Here is a 25,187-nt window from a genome sequence, read left to right on the forward strand (position 1 = left end):
GATGCTAATTCCAGGTGAATTCTAGGCCTTATCCAGGGATATTCTGTGATACTTGGATGCTTGGATTGTCTTGTGTATAAACTTGGAATTTGAGTGCGAGGGGAGTGAATAATTCAAAGGCTGGCTTGCTTGTCTTTGGAGAGTTTGCTTTACCCTTTTGTGAAGTACTCAGGACAAGTTTTAGTTTGTGATGTCACATTTTTCATTAAGGCACTTGGATATCTTTACTAAGCAACCTATTTGTGCATTGTATGCATTTTAGGAGAAAAGTGTATGAACCCTTTTAAGATCTTGAGTCACTGACCCATACATGCCGTAGTGTATATAGATGTTTATTTCTGCAGCGGATGATGGTTTTAGTATAAATTGTAGTAGGCCAATGGATGGTTTTGTAATGACTTCTGACTAAACAAATTTAGTTACTAGCCATCCCAAAACAATCTCAGGGCCAGTAGAAGCATTAGGAAGGATAAAGCAGATAATCTTAGTCAGTTGATTTTGCAGTACCATTAATTGACTTGCCATTAAAGAAATTACTGGCCATGTTGCTTAAACTTTATAATTTGAAAATTGTACACATAAAACATCTGGATGGATTCTAGATATTTGCATTCCCAGCAATGGAAGGGTAACAAGTAGACTATTATTATGCTTTGCATTTTTTAAAATTTAATTTAGGCATGTTTTATTTAGCCTACTGACAATTTTCAGAGTAGTTGAGTATGATTGTTTGAAAGGCTGTAGCAGGGAGATTCAGCAGTAGCGGTCTCGAGCAAATGTATTGCTCTTGGCCCTGTAGAAGAAATAGAACTGGTAGTATTAGAAGCAGATGAAAATAATTTTCCCTCTCCTTTTCCCAGTGCCCAATTTCTTGCAGTCCTACTCTGCCTCCTTTGCCGAATTGCCCCTTTTCCTTGTTTTCTGAAACTGAGCGTGCAAAATATGTTTGACTTTCAGGATTTGTCACACCTTGTTCTAGGATATTTTTGGTTAGCTGCATTAGCACTTTGTTTCATTATGATTCATGCATAAGTGCATAAAACACAGCAGCATATTTCTTCAACGGGGATATTTTTCTGACTCATTTCTCCTTCTACCTTTTCAATAGCCTCTTACCTCTGCAGAGGAGAAGAAGGTCCTTTTGCTTCTGAACAAACATGGCCCAGATAAGTTGTACCAGGTGACAAGGGATACCGGGGGCTGCAAAGACATGGACTTGACTCTGCAGAGAGGGCAGATAGTGGCTTTTTTGCATGGCATGGACACCAAGGGCAACACAAACCGATGGCTGGTTGATTCAGGAGGTACTGTTAATGTTGCAACCACCCCAAACCCTTTTCTTCGTATCGATAAAGGAGAATATTTGTAGTTCAGGGCTGATATGAGGGATCCTTGCAGAGGTGGTATTCAGCAGGTTCTGACCAGTTCTGGAGAACTGATAGCTGAAATTTTGAGTAGTTCGGAGAATCGGCAAATACCACCTCTGACTGGCCCCACCCCCATCTATTCTCTGCCTCCCAAGTCCCAGATGATCGGCTGGGTTTTCTTTTCTTGCCCTGCATAGGAGAACGTAGCTGGAAAGCAGGTTAGTGGGGTTGGGGGGAGGAATGGAGATTTTACAGTAACCTTCCCCTTGAGTGGGCTGGGAATCAGTGGTGGGATTCAAAAACTTTTAGCACCGGTTTGGTGGGCGTGGCTTGGTGGGCGTGCTTTGCGTGCATGCACGCACATGCCAAACAGGCACTTTGTGCAGGTGCAGAGGCGTTTCAACTCACCTCCTACAAGCTTGAACTCTCCCGGTTGCTTTAGCAGCTGCCGCGCAGCACTATTCTGTGCCGCACAAAGCAGCTGCGCTTCAAAAGCAGAAGATAAATGTGAGTATGGGAGCCTGGGCAAGTGGGTGGGCCCAACAGGAAAGCGGCAGAGAGAACTGGTTTGGTATTCTCTGCTCATCGCTGCTGCTTGGCTGAACCGGGCCGAACCGGTAGCATACCATCACTGGTGGGAATGGAAATTTTACAGTATCCTTCCCCTCCCATGTCCACCAAGCCACACCCACCAAGTCACACTACGCACACCAAGCCACGCCCACAGAATTGGTAGTAAATATTTTTTTAATCCCATCCCTGGATCCTTGGTGCTTCCTGAGCTTGGTGGTTTCTTTGCAGATGTTTCATTACCTAAACTAGGTGATCATCATCAGTGCTGATTATGTTAGCTAGTTTGCATAATTAAGCCTCTACAAGAAAACAAGCCAGCTCAGGGAGCACCAAGGACCCCTTTTCTTTGTTACTAAGAGTGGTAAATTGGGATGGTCTGATCCATCTAAACCCGGTCTGTATGAATGTCGTACATTGTTTTGTTTTGTGAAATTTGAAAAGAAATGTTTTTTTTTCCTTCTTACTTGCCTTTAAAAAAAAAACATGGTTCTTTGAAATATTTATCTCAAAAACCTAAGTAGGATCTGTAATATTTAGATGGGAGATTATCAGGAATCCTCAGGGCTTATACAATAAATGATATCATGGTATATGTCATGTGTTGTTGTTCATCTGGATTTACCTACTTTTAAAAACTGCTAAGGATCAGATGGTTTTTACTATGTCCTGATACGTAAAACCATAGAGCACAAAGAGGATGCATTTTCTTTTTCACATGACTGTATGTATGTGGCTATGCCCCTGAAATCAGTAAAAGTAAAACTCAAGTTGAAGGAATTTGTTTATAGTCTGAATATTTTTGTATTCGGCTTATGCATCAAAATCCCATGATGGCTGTACAATACAGCTGTATTGTGATATATGCTTTTCATATACAATCTAGTCTACCTACCTGGTTTATATTTTTTGAATTATATACGTTTTAATTGCAACAAATCCTTAAGCTATGGAGACTGGTATCGAGGAAGGGTGCACCTATAAATTCAAATGATCAGAAAAGGACTATTTCACAAAATAAACACTGGCGCTGAGAACTTTTTTAGCAGGAAAAAAGGGGTAGGTAAATTGATCTGGCTACAGAACGGCCTTTGATGAAGTGCAGCCTTTTGATGTAAAATAAATCTGTGTCTGATATCTCTTGCATCCCTACTGCATCAGATAAGAAGCTTAAACCATAACCACAGAAGATTTCATTGAGCCTAATCTGGTGGGCTCCAGATGTGTTGGATTACAACTCCCAAATCTCTGGCTGGTTATCAGGGGAATTATAGTCCATCAGATCTGGAGTTCAGCAATTTGAGGAAGATTATTATAGAGTGCTATTATTTCTGTAACATGTGATCTGATAATCTGATTAGCTAATGTGGAAGGAAAAATGGAATTTGAAATCCTTCCTTTGGCAGATTTTTTAAACTTTTCAGTATAGTTTTTATTTGTGTTGTAAAACTATTCATATTTAAAAAAGAGATTAAGACACATCCAGTGTTTTGTCATTCTAGTTTAATGGAGAGTGCTTACCACTGAGCTGTTCATTTTATATGCCTTTCAATATTTGAGTGAATTGAAATACTAGTCACTGAGCTTCTTAGCAATCAAGAATTGACCACTGTGGAAACCAGGATATTGGGTTAAATGGACTTTTAATTTGATTCAGATAGATTATTTTAGCCAGTCACATTTTATTTATTCCCATTGAGAATATAATTCCTAGCCAGTTGCATTTTATTAATGAGAAGTAGATTCCCCCCACCCCTTGGGACAGTTTTCTCTGATTTGTCTGAGCAAGTGGGTGGTAGGAAATATATATATATATATATATATATATATATATATATATATCTTTGTATATTTGCTAAATGATTGTAATGAAAGAGAGAATTACTTGCTCTCTGAACAGTGAAAATCAAATGTCAGGTGAAAAACTAGAGCCATTGCCCAATAGTTAGACTCAAGTATCCCAGGAGTTTTAAATTCCCCTACCAGATTTTGCATGGATTAGATAATTGCTTCATTGCCTAGGAGAGGTGCCTCACTGCAACAATTGTATTGTAGTCCTATTAGGCAGAAATGAGAAATGGCCATTGTCCAAACAGCAGGAGGTGGGGAGTAGCTACAGAGAAGAGTGAATGAAGAGAATTCTTTTCAGCAGCCATAAGATCAGTAACTGAACTATAAAGTTGCCTGTCGCATGACTGAACTTTGCCTAAAGTAGGAGCACGAGTCCAAATTGTCCTTTCTTTCCTCTCTCCCTTTCTTTTATACTGACTTTTCTACCTCTCTCTGCTTTCATATTGCAACCCGTTCCTTTCCTCTCTTTTTCTTGTCCTTTCTTTCCCTGTATTAAACACCCCTTCCTTTATATTTTCCCTGCAGTGTATTTTTTTTCCAGGCCTTATTCTAATTTTATAGCTTCATATCTCCCCTTCTTGTCTCCATTCATCATATTTGTGCTAATTTTGGTCATCTTTCCCACTCATCTTGTTCCCTTTCTATCACATAACATAATGTAAAAATAACATAAAGTAACAATAACACAGTGTAATAATAACATAATGTAACATAGCATAACGTAACCAAAATATTATAGTTCAAAAGCCATGGTGGTGCAGTGGTTAGAATGCAGTATTGCGGGCTACTTCTGCCAACTGCCAGCAGTTCGATTCTGAGTAGCTCAAGGTTGACTCAGCCTTCCATCATTCAGAGGTTGGTAAAATGAGGACTCAGGTTGTTGGAAGCAATATGCTCACTTTGTGAATTGCTTAGAGAGGTCTGTAAAGCACTGTGAAGTGGTATACAAGACTAAGTGCTACTGCTATTGCTAAGGGCTATTATTAAGTTGAAAGACATAAAGAAAGCAATAGCACTTAAACTTGTATACCACTTCACAGTGCTTTCCCACCCTCTCTAATGGTTTACAGAGTCAGCATATGGCCCCCAACAATCTGGGTCCTCACTTTACTGACCTCAGGAGGATGGAAGGCTGAGTCAACCTCTAGCCTGGTGAGATTCGATCTGCCGAATTGCAGGCAGCCGGCAGTCAGCAGAAGTAGCCTGCAGTACTGCATTCTAATCATTGCGCCACTGTGGCGCCTAGAAAGTACAGATACAGTATAATAAAAAGGGTTAGTATAAAATAAAACGCTTTGAGATAAATAAGTTGATAAATATTATACTAAGCATTTTAAAACACATACATTAATAAATCAGTAAAAAACTTTATTTTATAGCCATAGTTAAAAGTTTAGCCATTTGTTGCTGTAACGTTAGGATTTTTATATGAATATAAAATTTTAATGTATTCAGAAATAGCTCCTCCTGGCCTTGATTTTAAAATAGGACAGATTACATCCTGCCAAAAACTCTTGTAAAAATCACATCCTTTCATTAGTACATCCCACACATCCTCTCTTCTTTCCTACAGTAAATGCTGCCTTTTTGCCCATTCCTTTTTATATCAATTGTTACTTTCTACACCATTATTTTCCAACTATGTCAAGTTCATGCCGCTTTCATTGGAGTTGCAGTAGGGCCATCTGCTAGCTGACCCTACCTGTCTTGTGTATCTTGCAGGTCCAAGAGGCTACGTTTCACCTGGAAAGCTCCAACAGTACCATTACGTCCCTAACTCAAGGCCCAGGACAACAACGTTGCCCCAGGGATGATACTACTGGGAAAACATATCCTACTTGTAACTTTCCTCAAACTCCCAATCCCCCAGCATACTTCAACACTCCAGTTTTACAGGTGAGTAAAGTGGCAGTTTTTCAGCCACTCCTATCTGTCTGTCTTTTTGCTTTGATTTTCAAGGACAATAGTACGGGTTGTGTACATGCAGTGAATTTATGACTGGAGACTGGCAGATGATGGCATTCCCTGTCCTGCTATGCTGATTTATATTTTAACAGGGCCATTTCAAAATTGGGCATACCTCTCAAGTGATATTTTTTTCTCCAGGTAGTTTGTTAGAAACAGGATCTCAGATGGATTTAAATATGGAATAGCCCGGACGTTGACTCACCCTTGAGACATTTATAAAGTGAAACATGAGAGTGGGTAAAATTTGAGAACTGGCAAGGTGTTGGTCAAATAAAAAATATACATGTAACGAGCAATGAAAATCAAAACAAAGGTAACAGATAACAGATAATCAGAGTTGGAAGGTTCTAGGAGTTCTAGGTCATGTAGCCCAACCCCCCACCCAAGCAGGAGACCCTACACCATTTCTGACAAATGGCAGTCCATTCTCTTCTTGAAAGTTTCAAGTGATGACGCTCCCACAACTTCCGAGGGCAAGCTGTTCCACTGGTTGATTGTTCTCACTGTCAGAAAGTTTCTCCTTATTTCCAGGTTAAATCTCTCCTTGTTCAGTTTCCATCTATTATTCCTTCTCTGGCCTACAGATGCTTTAGAAAATAGCTTGACCCCTTCCTCCCTGTGGCAGCCCCTCAAGGCAGCCCCTCAAGATAGATAAGAAGTAGCGGCCACATGAAGGATTAGTTTATATGATTACGTCTAACAATACATAAGATCACAAGAGGCACCTCAGCTAGAATTGGGCATTCATTTGCTGCTTGTATAGGAGCTAAAAGTCAAAGCTCTAATAGGACCCTGAAAAGTTTAGTCTGTGTGAACTCCGAATGAAAACTATTCACCACCATGACTAATACCATTTCTGTCTCATAACTAGAATCTGGAACTGGAAAAGATTTAGAAAACTTCTTTCCTCTTTTGTATGATGTTCCTCTGATTCCCTAATATCTTTCAACTATATTCTTTAAAACAAGGACATTGAACCCCAGGCAAAATTGATTAAATATAGCCAGACCCAGGAATGTCAACTGCTTCTTTCAAAATAAGGTGGCAGTACTTTCTTCCTTGGAGAAACATTGAACACTTCCTGGATCCAGCTATCTATGTCCTGCCTAGCTATTTGAAAGAGCAAAGAAGGACCTGAATTCAAATCACAGTTGGCAAAATTCAAATTACAGAAAGTCTTATCAAGTGAAATTATTTTCCAGAAATCTGCAGATTCATCCAGTATATGTGCAGTCACTTTGTCCTGTTCATTGTTTCCTAAAATATTATAATTTAGCACAAACATGAATCTGCAGATGAAATAAGTGCAGAGAACTGCCACATTGCAATTTTTATCATCATTGTGTAGGCTGAAACATGAACTTTCATTAATGTTTGGTGTTATCTGCTTCTGGTTTTATACCTTTATTGCTTTTTCCATCACTCCACTTATATTAGTTCTCTAGTAAATTAAGAAACTCCTTGAATCAATAATTGTGGGAAAGCCTCATGGGAGTAATCCCATCATCTCTTGCCACCTCTGTGTTTTAAGGATTGGCTACACTGAGATGTAACAGTCTGCCAAATTGTGGGGTACAGCCCTAAATGCCCTCTTGCCTTGTGGGATGGGATGGATGGCTTTAACCAACCCTCCATATTTGAGATCCAAGCGTCCCAAAGAACAGATACTTATACTTTCCATCTTCAGATCACATCTCATCTGCTCCAAAATAAAGAGCAGATCTAGCTTGTGTCCTCTCACAAAAGTTAGGGATGCAACTACATGTGATGTAGTCGATGTTAGCCATTAAGACCATGAGAAAAAGAGCTACACCTTTTCCAATGTATGAAGATCAAAGTCATCCAAGACTATCAAGAATTCCAGTACCAGCCACAAGATGCCAAGATGAGATCCAAGAACTTTCAGAACAGCTCAGCAATCTGTGCACTAGCAACCTCCATGGAGAACACACTTACTGCAGTGGACTTCTGCCATTATACTACTATAATTGGTCCATGCATATGAGCCTAGAGCAATAGTAGTCATCCTGGCAGCTAGTGCTATTAAAGCTAGAGTATTTGTAGGCAAATTGGCACTCCCTCAGACATCATAAATAATGATAGTGCATTGCAGAAACTGCTGTAGGAACTGCATCTTCAGGACACCGGTTCTGGGAACATTGAGCAGTGAAGGAGACGATTTTACAATTTTGTAACAGTAATGAGTCATCAGAATAAGGTTCTTTTCCTAAAAGTTAAACCTATTGTATTGGGAGAAGCTCACTCCCACCTTATGAATGTCCCTCCTCAGATCAGCTGCTTTTGAATTTTAGTCTAGGGGTCTTCCGATAAAGTACTAAGTCCATCATTACAAATAGACCATTTAACAGGCAAGAAGCCCAGAAGTGGAACACAGGGTAGAGCAGGAGAATGAGCAGCCAAAGGGGCCACGCATGAGCAAGAAATCCAGCTTCTAATGTTGTGATTAGCAGCACCAAGATGAAGTTAGTAGGCAGCCCTAAGCATGAAAGTGAGATTGGTCTGTGCATAATATCGTCCTCTAACGCCGCTGAATTCAAAAGAGTGAACAAAATTGTTTTTCACCCACTTCCCAAAGTGATAATAGTAAATGATGCAGCAATATGAAACTCTTTACTGGTAAAAGCAACAGAAAACCTGTAAGGCACCCAATGGGGACAGAACCCACAACACTGAATAATATGTAGTATCTGGCTTTCCTTCCCCATTTAAATCGATCTTCACAGCACAGACCGAGGGCTTTTCCTCAAGAACAGCAGGTGAAATATTCTTTAGAAGAGCAATAAAGCCATGCTAATAAGGAATCTGGATAAGGCCCGGAAAGTACCAGTCAGGAGTAGCACAGACAAAGGACTCTGCTGAAGGCAGATCTTGGCTCTTCCCTGCAGCCCAGCTGAGGATAAGATGAAGACAACATCAGGAAGACAAGGAGGAAAAGTGCAGTTACCAGAGATGCATTGTTAAGCAAAAGAACTCAAAATAACAGTTCACTCGGTTCCCAATTCTTTGTCTGAAACCAAATTCCATAGTTTCCTGAAACAGACGAAGTATAACCAAAGCCGGATTATCTCCTGAATCTGCACCTTGTTCCGTAGTATTTCTGCTAGCCTGGGGGAATGCCAATTTCCTCTTTCTTCTTATTCAATGCCATGCGACATAGAAAGTGTCCCTCATTAGCAAAACACATTTTGGGTGCAGTCCTAGGAAAAATCTCAGAGTCCCAGATTTCCCTTCCCTTTTTCCCACCAGCCTCCCAGACTTGTGCCTTCCAATATGGGCCACGCCCAATCTGAAAGTTCCCAAAGGGAATGTGGGCAGAACCAAGCTAGATCTTCCACCCTGAAGATCTTTCTTTGTATTGTCTGGATCTGGAAAGACTTCTTTAGCGGGGACGAGAGATTTGTGTTGCCCTTTCTCCTGGGATGGTGCGAGAAGACCACTGCAAACTGCATTTCAAGGCTCAAAACACTCTGGACATTTACTTTAGGTTTGCTGTGAGCTTGCCTTGTGCCCAGAACTGAGCTGAATAATTCACAGTTCTATATGCCTGTCACTATTTCCATTTATTTTATTTTCATTCATGCCTCTTTCTGCTTAGCATTCACCACGCAAATTCAACAAGGTTACATAAGTCCACATACTGCAGAGCATTAGGAAGCCATACAGGCAAGAAAATTCATCGAACACCCAGGAGGAACTGGGCTCTTTATATATGTTAGCCTCAAGGTTTAAATCCTGGCTCTTTCTCTCCCCTTTTTGTTTCACTATTTTTCTCTTGGCTTAAAGATTCTGCTTCTTCTCTCTTGTTTATAATATGGCTTTCTCTGGTGTAAAAATGAGAGATTTCTGCCTTACCAGCTTCAAACTTACCACTTTCTGCAGGCTGGCAATTGACAATCAAACATTCTCATTTCTTTGGTCCGGGAGCTCATCTGTATCCTGTATAACTCCATAAATTTAGACACCTGCTCTGTCTCTGGGCATAGCTACTTGCCATAAATTTCAGAATTAATTTCTACTTCTTCAAGATATTTGCAGAAAGGCACCCCAGAAAGTTGATTTGCCCATCTGGATAGGACTGAGCTGGACATGTTTATTTAATTTTTTGATATTGTTAGAAGAAATATCCAGGTCCAGTTCCAAGCTGGGAGAAAGGCACTGGAGACAAAATGGAGGCTGGAGGCTGATTGGAAAGAGGGTCAATTTATTGATGAAGCAGAACCACGTGTGTGTAGCTCTGGTACAGCTGACCACATGGAGTTGAGAGTGGGTATTTAAACCCTCTCTTGGGCTTTGTACTTGAGCTTCCTGTTCCAGAATATGTATTCTATTGGCTGTTGTCAGACTCCCATGGGGCCATGTACAAATCCTAGGAGTTTGCCTGAGCTAAGTTTGGTTGAAGTTTGGGCTGATGCAATGAAGGGCCTTGTTGGGCAATTCCTATTGTGGCTGAGGGCTAACCCTACCTTTGTTCAGACCTTACTGCAGGGAGTAATGGATTACCAAATCTGCATTTCTAAAAGATGGCCTCAACTTAGTAACTGCTTGAGGGCAGGGAGCTGGGGTTCTGAGTTTCTGTCTTCCTTAAGATTTTTTTATTTCTCTTTTAGGGAAAATATTTTATCCTGCTTTTTAAAAATATTCCTCAAAATATTTGATTCTTCTAGGAGGGGATCATTGTTAACTTTCTGCAGTATCTTATCCTGTATTGTAATGATCAAAATCATATCCGGTATTATAACTGCATTTCCGTTTTTCTTAGGTAAGAGCTGCTTATCCCTTCACAGCCAGGAGTAACCAGGAAGTCAGTCTGCAAGCAGGCCAATCAGTGACTGTGCTGGAACCCCATGATAAAAAGGGAAGCAAGGAATGGTTCTTAGTGGAAGTGAATGGACAGAAGGGCTACGTGCCTTCCAACTACCTGGTTGTGTTACCCCCACAACCACCTGGATGGGTTTCGCCCATTTGGCCCTTTCCGGCTCAGTAAATGCCACTGTTAAGAGATGCTTGGTCTAGAACGCAGCTCTATTTTCATTGCCTCTCTCTTTCCCCTTTCTTTCATGACATTCAATGGACAAAGAGGCTGATAATGAGGCCAGGAGGCCTCTGGGATATTGTGAGTTTCAGTTTCAGAAATTCAGAATGAATTTGTGCCATATTTATTGAAAAAAATATATGAAGGAACCTAGATTCATAAGCTACTTATAATTGTGATAGTATTTCTTGATCTAAGGCTAACAAGGGATTTTCCAAATATTGGAAAATAAGGGTTCTTGTAGTAATCTAGAATAATTTCTGCACCATTGGCATTACAAATAGTCCTCATTCAGTGATCTCATTTGGGACCCACAACTCAGTCATTAAGCGAAGTGGTTGCTAAGGGAACCCACAACTGTGCTTACAACCTTATTTCAGCTTTCTTTTGCTTTACAAACCTGTAAATGTTGCAAAGCTACTTTTATATTGCCGTCGTAATTATGAATTGTTGCTAAATGAGACAGTCACTAAATGAGGACTATCTGTATTTGATCAATGCATGGTCTCAAACCAAAGATTTCTGTAGGACACCTAAGTGTAACTGTGCTTAGTGCAATAAGGGTTTAAAAGGGGAATGCGGCTTTTCCTAACTCATTCCAGAATACTCATCTCAATCAGTTAGCAACTCATCACGACAAAGAACTTCTGAGCCAGAGGCTAGTTGAAACCCCATTCTTCTTTCACTGATATAATGTCCTTTTGATGAAGAAACAGTTAAAAGAACCAGCTCAGCATTTTCCAATGGTCTATGGTACAGCTACCAGATTACTACAGTAAACCCAGTTGTTCTCTTCAGTAATATATTAATAATCTGAACAAAATGGCTGAGGTGGCTAAAGTGTTGGACTGAGAACAAGGAGAAACTGGTTTTGAATCTACTCTCAACCATGGAAATTCAGTGGCTGATTTTCAGCCAGTTACTCTCTTGTATCCAGCTCACAGGATTTACACTATCGGGAAAAATAAGGACAGTGCTATGTAAGCCATATTTAGTTCCTACAAAAATGGTAGTACAAAAATATAAAATAAATATTTGCTTTAAGTGGCCTTCATTGAGGTGATGCAATGCCTATTCTCATTATTGAAGAGAATGAGTCCTAGTGCCATAGTGCTTAAAGTGCAATATTGCAGGCAAACTCTGTCCACAGCCTGGAGTTCGATCCTGATGGGGCTAAAGGTTGACTCAGCCTTGCAAGGTCAGTAAAATGAGGACTCAGATTGTTGGGGGCAATATGCAAATAATGTTTCTACCTTGTAAACTGCCCAAAGAGTACCGTAAATTATGGGGTAATATAAGCTATTGCTGTATCAGTCTAGTAATGGATAGCAAACACTAGAAGACAGTATATCTGATTAGTGGAGATTCTAGCATGTGAAATATTCAGCATTGCTCTAACATGTATTATGAAAAATTTGGAAGCATGTTCAACTAAAATAATATTGGAGAGCAAAGAAAAATGGAAAGATTATGTTTTGGCATGAAGTGGTTGTTACCAACTTTCAGTTAGAAATATGGAGTGGCAAAATATTGCTACAATTGTGAAAAAATTAAATTGATAAGTACACAGAAAACTACATTTGTATGCATAAACAATATGGTTTGTCTTTTCTCCAAAAAAAAGGAAGAAAATTTGCATATCAAAAATAATCTGAGGCCCTTCTAAAGATAATGAAAAAGATGGTATACACTGTAGGGCATATCATTTTATGGGGTGAAAATTAATTTTTGCAATTTTTTTTCAGTGAGAGATTCAAAAACTATGTGTTTTTACACCAAGAGTTCAAATCTGCGGTTATTTTTGCAATTGCACAATGTTTAGCTTGATATGCTAAATCCATATCTGATCATATACCCCACAAATACTGTTACCTTTATTTTCTCAAAATTATACCTTTTGCTACAAAAATAAAAAAAAAATTCTGCTTGAATCTTATCTTGCTAAGCAAAAAATAATCTATGCAATCATAACATCAGAAAGCAATTGTCTGAGTTACAAAAATGCTTAAGCGAGTTTCATCAAGTCCTGTGTTGATTTGTTCTTCAACATCAGCCACCAACCTGCTTCTTGGCCTCTGATATAACCCTCATTTCCTCATGTTTATACGATCCGCTTGCTGCCTCTGTGACCTTTTTCACATCTCTCTCTACTGATTGAGCATGAAAGGGCCACTGTGATACTTGCATGCATTTGTCAATGGACTTATTTATTTCCACTGTAGACAGTTTGCCCATCAAAGGTGGCTCATGTACCCCTTCAGACCAGTCAATCAGCTCCAGCAGAGTGGATGCTCTGGCTTGACCTCTGACCCAGTGCATGGCACCACCTTCACAGCCAGTATGAACATTTGTAGAATCTCCTCCAATGGCCTTCAAGCTTTTGTCAACGCCTTTCTTCTTCATGACATACACCAGATTATCTGCAATCGCTTGAGCAGGTTTTCCTGTTTTTGAGCCTTTCTCTGGAGTGAAATGATAAAGATATCTTCCACCTGGCTCAATGCACACAGACTAATGTTCTTCTTTGATGGTACTGGGGAATTGCTGGTCTGAATTGTTTGCTGGGGAATTGCTGGCCTGAAAAGTGATGATATTGATGTGGTTATTTACCGAGCGCATCTAAATTATATTAAAGTAATGAAAATATCTTTAAAATCCCCAAGGCACGTCACAACCATTGAGCACTCCTAATGTTTGGAAATTGAAAGTTGAAAAATTGGACATGCCCTAATTAATATATACAAACTTATTATCAATGAATACTTTCTGATTAAAATATTCCCCCCCCTTCAAAAACTATACACTAAAAATAAGGGGAAGAATTGCAGCTCCAGGGATTGATCTCCAGTGAAATCAGAATGTACAATAAAGGGGAGTTGCGTCTGTGAGATTAACTTGAGGCATAGTGCAATTTTTCACTGCCCTCCATCAGAGACTATGCTTATCCTCCCATATCCATGTACCTGTAATCACATCAAACTACTTTTGGAATCAGCTCATAAACTGATCTGAAGGCTCAGGATGATGTGAAATATTCAAGTTTTAATGCTTCTGGGTGCGACGGATAAGACAGCTTGCAGTGTTTCAAAATGTAACTAGATCTCTTCAAGTGTAGCTCCTGAAAAATGCATGGGTTTGCTCTTTGACATACGTTTTATGTGAGATGGAGAATAAAATGAATGGGTAACATTATGTTTTAACTGACTTAACACATCGCTGGATTTTGTCGTTGTACATCCCAATGCAGATGCAGTAGACGCTTCGTAATGTGAGAGGTTTGTAGTATAAAGGCCAAGAAAAGATCTTGTAACCCCAAATCCCCTTTCCTTGTTTTTTTTTTTTTTTAAAAACTGTAGTATTTAAATTTTCTAAATAGCTGCTGCTTTGTTTGTCAACTATGCAACAAGTAAGGTTGTTTGGGCCAATTCTCAACTTTAGAGTTAATAACCTGAATTATTGTGGCAATATAACTTGTACATTAGAGTTGATGTGCTTACACGGGTGAGAAATGGCCTTGCACACATCTTATAATTGGTGGAAACTTCCTACGGTATTGCTAGATTCATTTACTACCAAAACCAATTGTCTGAACTGCTGTGAACTTGTCTTAGGGTCCAAAAATTGAACATCAAAAAGAATGAGACCAGAAATTCCTATTTCAGGCTCGTTATATTTATAACCATGGTGTATTTGCATTCCATTGACTGTGAAAGAAATAAACAAACAGTATTGATTCTCGGCTTAAATATGCTTTTCAAACTGTTCAGATGTCAATGCATGTTTCTTGTCTGAATATGTGTCTTCTTACTTTTCGTTGTTATGCAGCTCATTTACCACCAGGTGGCTTACTTCCCCCATTTGTCTCTTAAGCATACCAGGCAAGATTGGAAGTGGCAATCTATCCCTTTACCTTAAGCAACAGTTAATATTTACTGTCTTGTTTCCCAATGCTGGACTTTATGACGAATCGTTCTAGTACATTGTTTTCAGAATAGTTTGAACAGTTGGCAATGGTATCTTACTTGTTTACACTGGAAGACTGAAGATACAATCATACCTTTCACGATTTCATGCCCTCTACATGAATTGGACTACAGTTCATTCACACACACAGAGAGAGAGACAGACAGACAGACAGACAGACAGACAGACAGACACTGTGTGTGTTTCTCTCTCTCTCTCTCTCTCTCTCTCTCTGTACTTCTACAGTGTATGTATGTGTGTATGCACATGTAATGGATGTGTGTGTATGTGTATTCCTTTGAGAGTGGGCATCAGAATTTTATTTTAATGTGTGCCATGATGTACAGAGAAAAGTGACAATAACTCTTCTCTTCTTTTCTCCCCTCTTCCCTTCCCTTCATCTCATCTTCTCTTTTTTCATTTTCTCATATCATCTTATCTAGTTCCCATCATCCTCAGATAGCATGGCTCTTGGAGTTGTGGTACCAAGTTTCAGGATAGTGGCAGAGAAACTAGTATTTTGGGACGGGTGAGGTGGGAGGGTTGGGAAGCACAGAAAGTGCATATGTGGGTATTTTCACATAAAGATGATTAGGCACAGGTGAGTGTAGAGTTGGTTGCATACCCCATTCTCTTCCACCTGTAGGGAATTTCATCACCAAAGGCCATATACTGTATCTGCCAAAATTGTGTTTCACTGCATAGACCATGCTGGATCTACATATCAGAAATGGATTGTCCTGAGCTGCCTTTAGACAGTATCATAATAAGGAAGGGTCGAGTTCCCTTTTGAGATGCAAATGCCAATCTAGGAGGACAGTCTGACCATATCAACTGTCAACCTGAATGATGAGTTGCCATTTGTGACATACTTGATATTATATGCCAGTTTCAAGGATAAGTCTACTGCTTCCAATGTCAAAAAGATACTTGGGCCATGGTTTGATAGGCATGTGCAATTCTGAGGCCTGCAGCAGGCAACGGCAGATCTGCCAAAGTGTAAGTGACACCAGAATCTCATATTTGTTTCAGTACAAGGGCAGCTAAGAAAGGGTTTAAGTTATTGTGTCCATTTGTCATTACGGACCATTTGCATTCAGATTTCTTGCATGCATCTGTTTGCACATGCGCGCGCGCACACACACACACCTGCTTTTTCTACTGTCACACCACATTACATGTTTCAGTTGAAGTTGGCTTGGTCTCTACCTAGGGCTACATAAGCAGTCATCCCCAAGCTAGTGCCCTTCCGAAGCTTTGAACCACAGATTCAAGAATGTCTAGTCAACACTTTGGGGATTTAATACTTTTTGAGTACCAATATTAAGTACAAAGTAAATAGAATGATCAAATGATAAATATCCATGAATTGCATCCGTGTAAGCCAGTGGTTCCCAACATTTTTTTCGCCCCGCACCCCTAAAGACATTTCACTCAAACCTCGCACCCCCTGAAATAAATAATAAATAAAAATGCCAACATAGAGCCAATATCCTATTATTTACCTGGACTTTTCTCGCACCCCCTGGAATATCGTCTCGCACCCCCAGGGGGTGCGAGCACCCCAGGTTAGGAACCCCTGGTGTAAGCCATGAATATGCTCACATTGGGGGAGTAGCTCATTTGTGTCTGGGCCATACCATTTTATAAATTGCAAGTGGGAAAGCGTGTGGCAGAATATTCCACCCTAAAAAAACAAAGCAGTTACACCAGAAAGCCAGCATGTTAGGAAGAAAGTGGTTGCATAGTCTGATTTTCTTCCCGCTGGTTGCATTTTTCTACCACAAGATTATTCATTTTGGTGTGAGAATTGTGCAGCCATGTAAATACCATCCTCTGGACTGAGGTGGTATAGACCAAGCACCGGTTTATTATCTCACTAAACCACCAAGTCTCAAGATAGTTATGGGAAACCAGATCAATCAGAAGCTACATGCTAGGAAAAATACGGATGCTTTTGAAAGAACAAATCATACTGATAGTGGGACTGACGGGAAACCTTTTGATGAGAAGCCAGGGAACAAACTAGCAATCATCTAATCTAACCCACTCTTTCAGAACTATTTTCTCAGGCAGGGAACCGCCAATCTTGACTTTGAAAAATGTCACTCCTCAGCCAGATTAGGTTTGATTTCCCTTCTTCAGTATTGAGCAGTAGGTTGAAGCACCAACTGGAAGAAGGCTGCTGAAAGAGAGGGAAAGCCATCTGGAAAAGTTCAAGCTACTTCATCAGCTAGCAGCTGTCTTGACTCCAACCTGGAAGACCGAGAGAAGACACAGTGGGAGTTGGGAATGGACTGAAGATAATTTAGGAGGGCAGCAGTAGAATTCACAGTATTTTAAGTGGCATGGCACTAGGACTCAAAGTATGGCAGTCCGTACATTTTAGTGGCTTAATCTATGAGTATGATGCTAATTCAGCTGTGCAATGCTGTATATTTCTCAGCAGTTTGAAAATGGCAATAGGAGGGAAGATAAAGATATGGTCAAGGATAGAAGCTTCCCCTCTGAGTAGCCAATTCTTGTCTTCTCTGAGTGAAGTACAAAGATCAAGTCTCTTTCAACCAACATATATGGACAAATAAAGGGTAGCATGCATGCCTTTAAATAGCATGGCAAGGACATACCCTTCAGTCAGGAATGCTCTGGCGGTCTTAATGGAACGTGTTGCGTTTGTATTTTGGAGCCAATGAACAGTGCTTGGATAGAGCCTGACCCAGCTGGTTTCTGTAAGTCATGGATGTTAGGACACGGATGAAAATCTCTGGCTTCACACTTAGCATCTGATGTGGCTTTCATTACAGGGAACCTTCCTTGTGTCCCATTCCCTCCTACTAGGCCCAAGGTCAGAGCTAAGATAGGTAACCTCTCATTGCTCTGTTTCCAGCACTCTAGACTTATTTCAGGCTAGAAATGCTCCATGGATATTTGCAGTTGTCAGCCGCTCTCTCTGTTAGTCAGCTGGGAAGCTCTATTTCCTCCAAAGAAACAGCCAGGGAATTTACTTGAACTTGATACTAATTGAGAGATGTTTCCATAGGCCTAGAGAAAAACAAGAGAGTCAGCTAAAGAGATGCAAAAGATAGGGAACATTTTTGCCCAAGCAACATTGTTAAGAAGATTCAAATGGTTAAGTTGATTCAAATTTCTCTTTTTCTGAACTAAAATTCTGATCAGATCAAGCTATTCCTCGCATGTGTGTATCTGTAAATTGTGATGCTGTTCTCACCTTTAAAAAATCAACAAAGAATCACATTTTAGAATGAATTCTATACAGAAATATACCTTTTCTGGCAAAATATTTTTTTAAATGTGAGTTTTATGGGAAAGAGAAAAAATAAATGAAGATGTAATACTATAAAAAGAAGGAATATAAATTATTTGGTTGACATTTTTGTGACTCCTAATGGACTTTCCGTTGACCTAGGATTGAAAAGATGGCTTGTATATGGATAAAAGTTAGGCTATAGGGAGAAGAGTTGGACAATGTATTATATTATTGTATAATTATATTAGATATGTTCACTGTGATGAAAGTTGGAAGCCATTTATTATTGTCATTATTGCCTTTTTATTATCCCTTGTACATTTTTCTGCACCTTCTGAACTGTTTATTATTATTATTTCTTCTGGTTTAGTTTACATTAGTTTTTACTAATACTGTATATTAAAAAAGGAGGAGGCGGGGTTCCTTTAAATATAGAAATACTCAAATTAGATCATGACTAAACAATGGTTGATGGATAATTTTTTTAAAAAAACTTGGAAAGTAATTATACCATGTTTCTCAGAATTTGTCTTTTCCATCTGAATAACGTCTTTTCCTTTATGCTACTAGCATCCCTTTTCTTAACAGGAAGAATCCACAACATAAAAATTACACAAACTTCTACAGCTTCTACAGCTTTCCTTTTTGCTTCAAGAATCCCTTGTCAGAACTGGGGTATTTTGGAGTGCGGCCATGTTCTGTAATAAAATGCTCTGCACTCTCTTGCCGGTCTCTGTGTTGAGGTGATTGTATTGCTTCTGGAGCTTTCTCTGCCAAGCTGGGAACCAGAAAAGGCTTCTGCACATCAGTGGTGGAATTCTTTTTTTTTTTTACTACCGGTTCTATGGGCGTGGCTTGGTGGGCCTGGCAGGTGAAGGACATTGCAAAATCTCCAGTCAGAGGTGGTATTTGCCAGTTCTTGGAACTATTCAAAATTTCTGCTACTGGTTCTCCAGAACTGGTCAGAATCTGGTTCTCTGGAACTGGTCACTTCCGGTGACAGGAGGACTTCCGGTGACAGGAGGGACTTCTGGTGACAGGACAGGGACGTCCAGAGGTGGAGAAGCCCAGCTGTGGCTTTCAAACACCTCTTTTCGCATTTGGAGTGATCCCTCGTGGATACACGAAACCCGTAGAGCTTCGTGTCAGCATAGAGGACTCCCAGGTTGCTGTTTGGGGAAAGGCAATCCCCCAGCAATGAAGGAAGAGCCTCTGAGACCAGCGCGAACGAGCCAGCAAATGGTGGCTCCAAAGTCTGGCCTGTCACTGAACTGACGAAGAGAAAAGTGATAGCCTGAAAGATCCAAGCAAAAAAGGGAGGAAGGACTATAAAAGCCATGACAGAGATCGGTGTCTGATCCTCCCTGTTTTGATGTGAGTAACAGTTGTCGGAAGCTAGAGACAAGTGGCTAGAAAAGCGGTCTGAAAAGTGAAAGGGGGGACAAAAGCGGGCGGAGAGGCTCATAACTTAAAGTGAAAGTGCGGATTGGAGCGTTCGGAAGGAGATTGCTGGGGAGAGAAGAAGGCTGCGGGGAATTCAAGAGGCTTGTGAGGGGGCTGCCATCTGAGACCGGTTCCTGAGAAGACCAGAAGATTAGAAAAGGATTATAGCTGCGAAGGAGGGAAGACCGGGGCGCAGAGAGTGGGATAGCAATCCGCTGACTCTTATGTGAAAGGTTCTCTGCCTGTTAGCAACGTTGCTTACAAAACTGATTTCTAACGTGACTGATTTGGAGCGGACACTCTAAGTGACAGTGGACTGATAATTGCTGGCAGAAGGGAAGAAGAAGAGGAAAGAAGAAGAACGAAAGGGACAGATGGAAGCCTGGTAAAGACTGATCGCGGAGCGCTGACAGAAATTAGTCAGCACTTCCTCCCTTAGCTCCTCTGGCTTGCCCAGGAAGAAAGACTATAAGGCAGAAACACCAGCCTCAACTCAGATTTGTTTTCCTTTGGTACCAATTCCACAGACACGTGTCTAGCAACCTCTCGAAATCTAAAATACCCTTTTCCTTCCGCACCCTCTTTCTCCCTTTCTCTCTTAGTCTTTCCTTTCTCTCTACAATATTTATAAATTTAGGTATAAAGGTAAATTGCTTTTTATAGATATAAGTATTAACTGATTAGAGTGTCTTGAATATATAATAATTCTAAGGACTGTTAAATATGGTTGATTTAGATTAACTGGAACTCTCAACATCAATACACAATATAGGATAAAGGTATATATAGAGTGAGATATCTTAGAGTTGTTTGTAAGCTTTAAATAAGTTTGACCTGACATGGTATTGATTTAGTAGTTGTAAAGTATAATTGACTTTGGTATATAAACTTATTATAGAGAATAATATATAGTATTTGATGACATTTTATAATATTGGAATTTAAACTGCCCAAATGACAAATTGGGCTGTAGAAAGAGATTAAAACAACGTAGTGGTGTAATTTTAGTAAACAGACCTGTAATCACATTCAAGGGGCTATAACACCGAATGGTGATCTGGGACAATATACTTAACATAGTCCAATTGCAAAAACAAATCTTATTAGAGGTGACTTCCACAACAACCATGGCCCTGAAAACGGGAAGGAAGAACACCCAGACCTTGACGACAACTTTGGCATCAGCCTCCCCAACAACACAGAAAACTATAGAAGAGACCCTGACAGGAGAAAAACAACCGACCGTTACCAATGCTAACTTACAAGCAACATTATTATCCCTGCAAGAATCAATGTCCAGAATGCAGGAGATTATGATCAAGAACCACAGTGAGACTAGAGCCGATATTAGTGAACTGAAGGAAGAAATGGGTAAACTAAAAGCAGAGATGAGAGCAGACATACAGAAAGTTGAAGAAAAGATTGGGACAATGCAATTGGCCATGGAAAGAACTAAAATAAAAATAAAAGAAATAGAGAAGAGGACGGAACGAGCGGAGAAGAACCTAGAAAGGACTGAGGAAGACTTTAAAAACATAAACAGAGAAATGGAAGATTCTACGCCCCAAATGATGATCAAAGTAAATTTTTCAAACATCTCCTCCAAAAAATAATAGGCTTCGAAAAAGGCAATATTTGTCTGATTGGCGATTTTAACTCTATTGCTGACTATCAGAAAGATCGTAGTAACACGAGTAAGATTAAAAAAGGAAAAAGAGAATTTTCGAAGCCATGTAAGGATATGATGAATGAACTGAATCTGGTAGATATCTGGAAAAAACTAACCCCCCCCCCCCCAAAAGAACAGTTTACTTATTATTCTAACCCACATAAAATCTGGACAAGAATAGATATGGCTTGGATAAATGGTGAACTAGTAAACGAAGTCAAAGATAGCGAAATCTTACCAAATGACTGGGCTGACCACAACCCAATTCAAATAACTTGGAGAGGTAGAAGAAAACCAAAGAAAAGATGAACACTTAACACCCACTTAATAAAAGAAGAAGAATATACTAACAAATTGAAAGAAGAACTCAACTTTTTTTTAAAGGGAAACAATAATGAGTTAACTTCGAAACAAAATATATGGGACACAATGAAGGCAATTATAAGAGGAACAACAATTTCTTACAATGCTATGAGAAATAAAAGAAAGTATGTCCAACAAAGTAACCCACAACAAGAAATTAAAGAATTAGAAACCCAACTACAAAAGAACCCCCAAAACCAAAAAATACAAAATCAGTTAATGACAACTAAACACAAACTGAATTTACTGGAACAAGAAAAATTGGAGATAAGTCTGAAAATGACCAAGCAAATCTACTTTGAGCATGCAAACAAGCCAGGGAGATGGTTAGCCCACAAACTCAAAAAAACGAAGGAAAAAAAACTGATACACCAATTAATGGACGAGAGGGGCAATTTGCAAGATGAGATAGAGAAGAAAAAAGAGATCACCCATAAATACTTTGGGAAATTATATAAAAAGGAAGAAGTTAGTGAGGATAAAATAAGGAAATACCTAGAGGAAGCGAACGAGCTGCTTTGCTTTTCAAAGCTGCTTTGGTCAGCTTTGATCACCCCTAGCTGTTTCTTTTCCAACTCAAACACCAAGATTTAGTTGTCAAGAATTCACGTTCAGTGTGAGCTTTAAGAGGACAGCACCTTTGAAGTTAATTAGTTTATTGTAGCAAAGACAACAGAGTGGTGGTTTGTGCATATGGAAACTGACAACTGCAAGAACAACCAATTTAACTGCTTCTCACAGCCTTCACTGGGCTGCTAGCTATCTTAAGAGGCAGCTTTTATTTCTTGACTTTTCCTGCACATGTTTAGGGACACTTGTGAATTTAGTAAGGAAAATAAGACAGAGGGTTTGTGAGCAATAGCACCTCTTGGAAGCAGAGGAGGGTAAGGGCTTCCTGATGAGCTGAACTGTTGCTCAGAGCAACGCACAACAATACAGCCACAAGGTTCATTAGAGACAAGGATGTGGGAAGGGATTAGTTTCTGATACATACTTTAGGGTTTTTTTTTTAATTTCTGCTGGTTAAAACAATATGAAATAAACAACCAGAGAGTTGTTCTGGTGGTTCTACCAATAAGCTCCATCCAACTGGGCTTTTAAGCAGATTCCCTAAATCTAAGCTAGATCACTGGACTGAAATGGAATGTGGTGCATTAAAGGGAAATCAAATTGCTGCCTTGATCAGGTAGGAGCAGAAAATAGCCCCGAGCCAAAAGCCTTCACATACAATCCAGCGGAGGTGTTTCATGGTGGAATATTTTTTTGAGAAACATGAAATCAGGAGTAAAGCTGTCACTTTTGCAAGAGAAAAAAGGCTGAGGGGTCAAAACAACATGCCCTCCAAGACAGATTCTCAGTCTTCCCTCACGGCTTGGCAGCCAGGCCTTTTCAGCCTCTTAGGGGAAGGCAAGCAGCATTTCATGGTTGAATGGGCCCTTCGGCAACAGATCCTTCATTACACTGCAAGCGATGGACAAGGAAACTGCTGCTACAGATACGACAAAAATGCTGGCCTACATATTGTTCTTCTCCGATTGCCGGAACTCAGGCTCTGTAGCTGAGTGCGGAGATGGACACAAGCTAGCAAGACATACAATAGTAACTCCGAAGAGCCAGGAAGGTTCATGCAGTTTGAATAGAAACGGTTTCATAAAATGGCTGCACTGCTCCTTCCTTCTGTGCTGCTGCTGCTGCTGCTCTGACTCATGCTGTGATTTCTTCAGCTTGGTTCTTGGAAGTAAATCCCATTGCTCAATCACCCACAATTCACATGACTAGACATGTATAGGGATGTAGCGTAAAGCCTGATTCCACCCCAAATAAGACTGTAGAAGATGCTTTTTGAATGTTTTATCTGCTTTTCCCTTAAAATGTGGTTCTGAAAGAACACTTTGATCCTAAGGAAGTCTTCTGACACTTCTCTTGCTGCATTAGAAGACTTCTCCAGAGGCAAGGCCATTTTTGTCCCATAGTGACTGTAACAGTGGCAACCATTCTGCGTTTTCCTACATTGAAGAATTTTGTAATAGGGTTTTGCGGGGAAGAGCACAGTAATCGCTGTTCCAGTTCTCTTCCTACCAATAATATGTTGCCCCTCCTGAATGTTTTCAATAATAAAGGCAACCTTCATGGTGGGCAAATTGCTGGGAAATGCTTCTTAGTTCAACCTGAGTTACACTACAGAATGAAGGGAAATTACAGGGAAGCCATTTTCTTCACCTGTCCTATAGCAAATAACAATATATGTCCTGGCCTTTGGTTCATTTTTGCTTTTATCTATTTTGACGAATGTGCTTAGATGCCCTTCTCAGTGGACTGCCTCTAAAAGTATTCTATTTCAGGTCAGGGATGGAATCAATGAGAATTGGAAAATGTAGAAAGGAAAAGCACCTTAAAACAAAAACATAAACCAGAGGTCAGGAGCAATTATTAGAACTGCAAATACAATGAAAATGATCCAGAATAAGTTTTTAAGACCTTGAATGAGCCAAACCTCTTTAGTTCTTCATAGCACATACCCTTTTTTCAGGCTTCTGTCTTTTGTCATGGAAAAAAAGATGTTGAATAATTAAAGCAGTGAGTTTGTAATTTGACTCTTACATCAGTAACATCTTTTTTGTCAGGCTCATGTAGTAAGCTCAGAAATTTTGATGGTCAGAAGTTGAAATCCTTGGACATGAAGAAGACTGAATACAGATTCCTGATTTCAGACGTGGAAACAATAATTGAAAATAGAAGGGAAAATGAAAGGTATTTGTAGAAGATCAGAAATATCATGGGAAATTTTCCAGTTAAGGTAGAAGTACTTAATTCTAACAGTCTAATAAGGCAAATAAGATTACAAGAAAACTCTGCTGAATATACTGAAATCTTTTGCAAAGAAAATTTGAGAAAACAGAAGCATTTGCTGAGACAGAATATGTTCTAAAAATGATTCCATTAGGAAGTAAGATATAAAAGGCAATAGATCAACTTTCAAAAACTAAAGTACTTTGTATAGATGAAATATTCACTGGAAGTTGGGGGGAAAGAGGCAGCAAAATGGATAACAGTTCTAATTGAACAAATAAGGAACAAGATTAACTGAGGAAAAAATTCTCTATAGAATAAGCTACTAAAGAAGAGAGAACACAAAATTTAGTGTTTACAAAATTTAGCCCATGCCACTAATTCTTCATACAAGCAAATGTTGCTTAGGATCTTACAAACAAAAACAGAGCTATGGATGGAGAAAGGAGTGCCAAATGAGCAGACAGAGGCAAAGGAACATAAGAGCAGATAGCTAACATAAAATGGAAAGAGCAAGAGAATATCATTTATGGATTATAGCAAAGGCAGAATGTGGAATTTGTTAAGCTAATGGATGTTTCAAAACATTTGATTATTCTATGGAGGATCCTTTACAATGATAAGAAGGTATTGTAAGCACGAACTGAATCGGGAGAAACAGATTGATTCAGAACCCACAGTGAAACCAAGATAATTACTGTTAACGTATTGTCATATTGTTAACTTATACCATGACTATATTATCAAAATGGCAGACACAGTTGGAATCAAAATAGAAGGCTAAAATATTAACAGTTTGAGATATGGAGACAGTGCCATTTCACTAGTCAAAATCAGAAAAGTTAAAAAAAAACATATTATGAAAATAAAAATGGAAAGTGC

General features: G+C 39.5%; 1 protein-coding gene across 1 annotated transcript in view; it reads left to right on the forward strand.

Moving 5' to 3' along the window:
• The window catches only part of ARHGEF37 (Rho guanine nucleotide exchange factor 37), a 47,744-nt gene extending 33,189 nt beyond the window's left edge, over positions 1 to 14,555 (forward strand). Inside the window, 4 exon segments of the mRNA XM_026696358.2 lie at positions 1,109 to 1,304; positions 5,511 to 5,596; positions 5,598 to 5,684; positions 10,537 to 14,555. Of these exon segments, the coding sequence (XP_026552143.2) occupies positions 1,109 to 1,304; positions 5,511 to 5,596; positions 5,598 to 5,684; positions 10,537 to 10,761 (594 nt within the window). The 3' untranslated portion in view covers positions 10,762 to 14,555.
• The last annotated feature ends 10,632 nt before the right edge of the window (positions 14,556 to 25,187 follow it).

The sequence above is a fragment of the Pseudonaja textilis genome, chromosome 2 (genome assembly GCF_049901715.1).
Source record: "Pseudonaja textilis isolate UNSWEBS1 chromosome 2, rPseTex1.2, whole genome shotgun sequence".
Classification (NCBI taxonomy): Eukaryota; Metazoa; Chordata; class Lepidosauria; order Squamata; family Elapidae; genus Pseudonaja; species Pseudonaja textilis.